The sequence below is a fragment of the Eimeria mitis genome, genomic scaffold, assembly GCF_000499745.2.
Source record: "Eimeria mitis Houghton genomic scaffold, Emh_scaff855, whole genome shotgun sequence".
Taxonomy (NCBI): Eukaryota; Apicomplexa; class Conoidasida; order Eucoccidiorida; family Eimeriidae; genus Eimeria; species Eimeria mitis.
Genome location: NW_013576298.1, coordinates 1 through 4,049, shown reverse-complemented (window position 1 = coordinate 4,049; position 4,049 = coordinate 1). Strand labels below are relative to the sequence as shown.

Below are 4,049 nucleotides of genomic sequence, written 5' to 3'. Positions count from 1 at the left end.
TGTTTTCCTCAATTTGGAGTGTACGCACCTTTATAAAGGATGTTGCAGTGGACGAAGGCTCAAGGAGCTCTTACGCAGCGTTACAACCTTTTGTCCATTCTGTATGGCTAGGTTCCGTTCCAAGACAGGATCGATTGATGGGTCAATCTCAGTTTCAACCGATTCAAAGAGAAACGGTTTTCCGTATTGAATAGCGAGCTCAAGATACTTCATGTAATCGTCTGTGAACATCTTCGTCACAAGACTGCGTTCCTCCTCGCGGTGTTGTATCCACTTCACCGCCTGATCACAAATTGCTCACGAGACCATGCGTTGACTCGTCATTGGCGCTAGTTGCAGGTGTCTTGACGGCTTTTAACTTGCAAGCATTACCTGCATTTGAGGGTCTATGCAGAGCGGCCAACGAGCAGACATGGTAGTGAGGATTCCGTTTTGAATGGACATCTCATTAGCGGGTAGTCCTTCTTTATTCCACTTGGCGATGTCTGCGTCACTCGTTAGCAGTCCCTCAATCTTGAATGGGTCATTTATGGGGACGCCAGATTCTTTGACACCGGATGCCCAGTGCTCGTAAACCTGAGAAGACACAGGCAGCACATGAATACGATGTATGTATTTGAAGAACAGACTCTCTTGAAGTATCAAAGCGTTCGTCACGTTTCAGAAGCGCTGCAGCCTCCTGTCATTCCAACAGCCCTACAGTTATACGTCGAGACCATAAAGCTCACCATACGATTCCTAAATTCGAGAGTATACGGTCCTGCATAGGAAAGGAATGCTGCACCGATTAAGCAGCTTCCAACGAGCCTGGTTCGCGTGTCGCTGCATGCTTCATGATCTTCTGTCCAGCGTCGTCTCTCGGATTCAAGGCCTTCTATTAGCTTGCAGGCTGCTTGGAGTCTGCGTTCCATCACCTTTGCTTCCGCTTCCACCTCCCGTAACGTATCTGTCTGTTCCTTCTGCTGCGTCATTAAGGTAGCCAGCTGCTCCTCCAGCAGACGGAGCTCTTCCTGCAATGTGGGCAGCGTCAATGCTCGCTCACTGCGGATTACATGCAGTACTCGAAATTCTATTCTGGTGGTAATATTCAAGCCAAAGTACTGTTACTGTTTGCNCGGATTACATGCAGTACTCGAAATTCTATTCTGGTGGTAATATTCAAGCCAAAGTACTGTTACTGTTTGCGCTTCCTTATCTAGCTTGAGGGAGTCATGCTTTACCCTTATTTTCGTCAAGTTGGCTTCTGCCTCATCTTGCTTCTGCTGCAGCTCTGCAACGAGTCGTCGTTTTGGCTCGACCCCTTTTGCAACCTCATGGTACTGAATCATCGCCTTGACCCACGTCAGCAACCCGTTCCCCGCCTTTGAAATCTTTGCCATTTTTTCGCTCGTAAATGAGTCCGGGTCCTTGTTGAAATATTCCATGAGTTTCTTCACTTGCCGGTCTGAGAAGTGAAATTCAATTACTTACACATGTTATGTAACATTTCCGCGTATCCGAAAATGGCTTCGTCTACGCAAACAGGGGAGGGTTTTCTTCCAGCTGAACTCAAAATGTCTGTGACGAACGCTCTGACATACCAGAAATATTGTCTTTTGGATACTCTACAAGACTTTTGAGGAAATTGACATCATTTAACATNCTGACATACCAGAAATATTGTCTTTTGGATACTCTACAAGACTTTTGAGGAAATTGACATCATTTAACATCGCCTTGGCACCGTTCCACCCGTCGGCTTCATTTTCCTTCCCAAGAGGACGTAGCACCACGACACACATGCAAACATTCATGACGGGCTTCGGCGGAGTCATAAATGCCTTAATCTCTGTAATGTCCTTCTTGTCAAGATTTTCAAGCGCCCTTGCTGCAGCCTCTAGTGCTGGAATTGCTGCAGCTAATGCCTCGTCTGCGCTGGCCTTCTCTTGGTTGATAGTAACTTGATCCTGCAGAGAGTTACATATCCAGTCCCGTTGGGCGGTGGCTATGCAGAACGGGAAACACTGTCGCCAAGACGAAACTCAAAAGTGCTCATGTGCTTTTTAGACCAGCTGCTTAGCACAGGGGGGATTTAATGTACCTGAGATATTTGCCGCTCAGTTGCGCGAGCCTCTTCCTTCCTCTGGCTAGCTTTGGCACTTTTCTCATTTATGCTAGATATGAGCTCTTCTATGCTTCTTTTCTTTTCGTCCACCACGACCTTTTTTGCTGCAACTTGAGTGTTCATTATCTTGACGGATTCCGCTGCCTACGCCAGCATAAAAGCAGTCAGACGTTCAACTAGTGTGATGTATATTTTGCTTGTGCGGAGCACGCCCTGCAATGGGTCCAACTAATCATCCAGAGCTTACGCTGTTCATTTTCTGGAGCCCTCCTTCTAGACGAGTGCTGAGTTGATCAATGTTGCTCCTCTTTGCCCTTAACATGCCTTTGTACGTCTTGAGAAAGTCAAGATAATTTTTGGGAGTGGAGTAAGTTGCACGGTCAAGTTTCGCCTCGAATTCTGGCGCATATATTGTGGTTACACTGTCGTGAATTTTAACAACATGTTCCTCTATAACCGCCCGATGCTCTTGCGGCAGGTCTTCGTTTTGCAGAAGTACCGCGGCAACAGCCGCAAGTGCCGATACTGGCCAGGGCTGAAACCAGTCTACGTTCGTGCAGGATACAAGACCTGGGAAGTTGCGACAACGGTTTCGAAGTGCGTCACCAGATGGTGACATTGCAAGAAGAATATGCAGGCTGCCTTTCGCTCTGTTCATCGCATAGTTCCATAGAGCATCTTCTCGAACGCCATCCTCTTTGGCCTGCCCCCTTACTGCCGCAATAAGGGCGTCTTTCTGGTCATCTGCAAAAAGAGCTGGAACCATTCCAATTGTTAAAAGGTTGTTTATGTATTCAAGAAAGCACTCTTGCTTGATATCCGCATCCGAAAATAGGAGGCACTGCCGCTCTTTCACTGCCAGCGTTATCAATTGTCGAAGGTCCTCTTTTAAATCCGCCTCTCCGTAGGATCTCATTGGCGAAAGAGAGAAGTGATTATACCTGCGAAGGGGAAGCATAATGCTCAGAAAACGAATTTCTTCCAAACTCCTGGGTCTACTGGTAAAGAAGTCTAAAGGGGTTACCTTCACCATGATAGGGATCAGAGGAAGTTTACCCAGAAATGTATATTGCTAGAGTGGCAACACTGCGTTTGCCAGAGCCACCCATTCCAACTAGTAGGCCATGNCAGAAATGTATATTGCTAGAGTGGCAACACTGCGTTTGCCAGAGCCACCCATTCCAACTAGTAGGCCATGGCCCCTCTCCATTCGGATAATTCTGTGGACTCGTGCTAGGTGAGCAATAACATCCTCAAACATAACTAAGTGCATGGGCTTCCGATCGAAATTGTGGAGCTCCAAGAGGCGCTCGAGCATCGGCCGGATTTCTTCAAAAGAAGCGTGGTCGTCGTAGGATCTATTCTGACGTACAAGCAGGATGAACAGAGACGGAAATCTGATGCAAGTCACATTAAGTTAAGCTAATCCAGCCAAAACAAGCCCTGTCTTACTTGGTCACTGGTTAAGTGACATTTCATGCAGTGCTCCTACCGGAGAGTCGGCCTTCTCTTCAGCCTCTAAGAGCTTAAGGGCGCTCTGGAACTCCGTCCATACGATAGGATCCCTCAGTGCGTACTCAGAGCAGTCTGGAAACGTATCTTCGATTATTTGCTTTAACTTTATATGCTCCAGGTAGTGCTTTTCTTCTTCCTCTATTAGCCTATCTTGAAATACCCGGAGGCATTCGTGTCTGGGGCAACCTCACAAACAGAACACTTGACCAATAATCGCTGCAGTTCACCTTCCAGGTTAAGATTATTTGGACGGCTGTTTAGCTTTTTCTTGCTTTGTCTTTCACTCACCTCCACAGGCGAAGGATCGACTTTGCGTCTATCGAAGAAGGTAGGTTCGCATTCCACATCCCTTGGTAAATACGCGACAGGTCGCGCATGTTGAAGATGTAGTGGAATTTTTTCGGTGTGCGCATCATTTTGTCCACTACAT

At 47.1% G+C, this 4,049-nt stretch overlaps 1 protein-coding gene across 1 annotated transcript in view; it reads right to left on the bottom strand.

The window, feature by feature from the left end:
• Positions 1-4,032, bottom strand: part of EMH_0023860 (uncharacterized protein) — a gene marked incomplete at both ends in the record, with an annotated part of 8,860 nt that extends 4,828 nt beyond the window's left edge. Inside the window, 10 exons of the mRNA XM_013502209.1 lie at positions 85-282; positions 373-576; positions 729-1,010; positions 1,221-1,444; positions 1,652-1,946; positions 2,081-2,248; positions 2,352-3,002; positions 3,261-3,467; positions 3,597-3,795; positions 3,908-4,032. Coding sequence (XP_013357663.1) covers positions 85-282; positions 373-576; positions 729-1,010; positions 1,221-1,444; positions 1,652-1,946; positions 2,081-2,248; positions 2,352-3,002; positions 3,261-3,467; positions 3,597-3,795; positions 3,908-4,032 — 2,553 coding nt within the window. The remainder of the gene's footprint in view (positions 1-84; positions 283-372; positions 577-728; positions 1,011-1,220; positions 1,445-1,651; positions 1,947-2,080; positions 2,249-2,351; positions 3,003-3,260; positions 3,468-3,596; positions 3,796-3,907) is intronic.
• Positions 4,033-4,049: the final 17 nt, after the last annotated feature.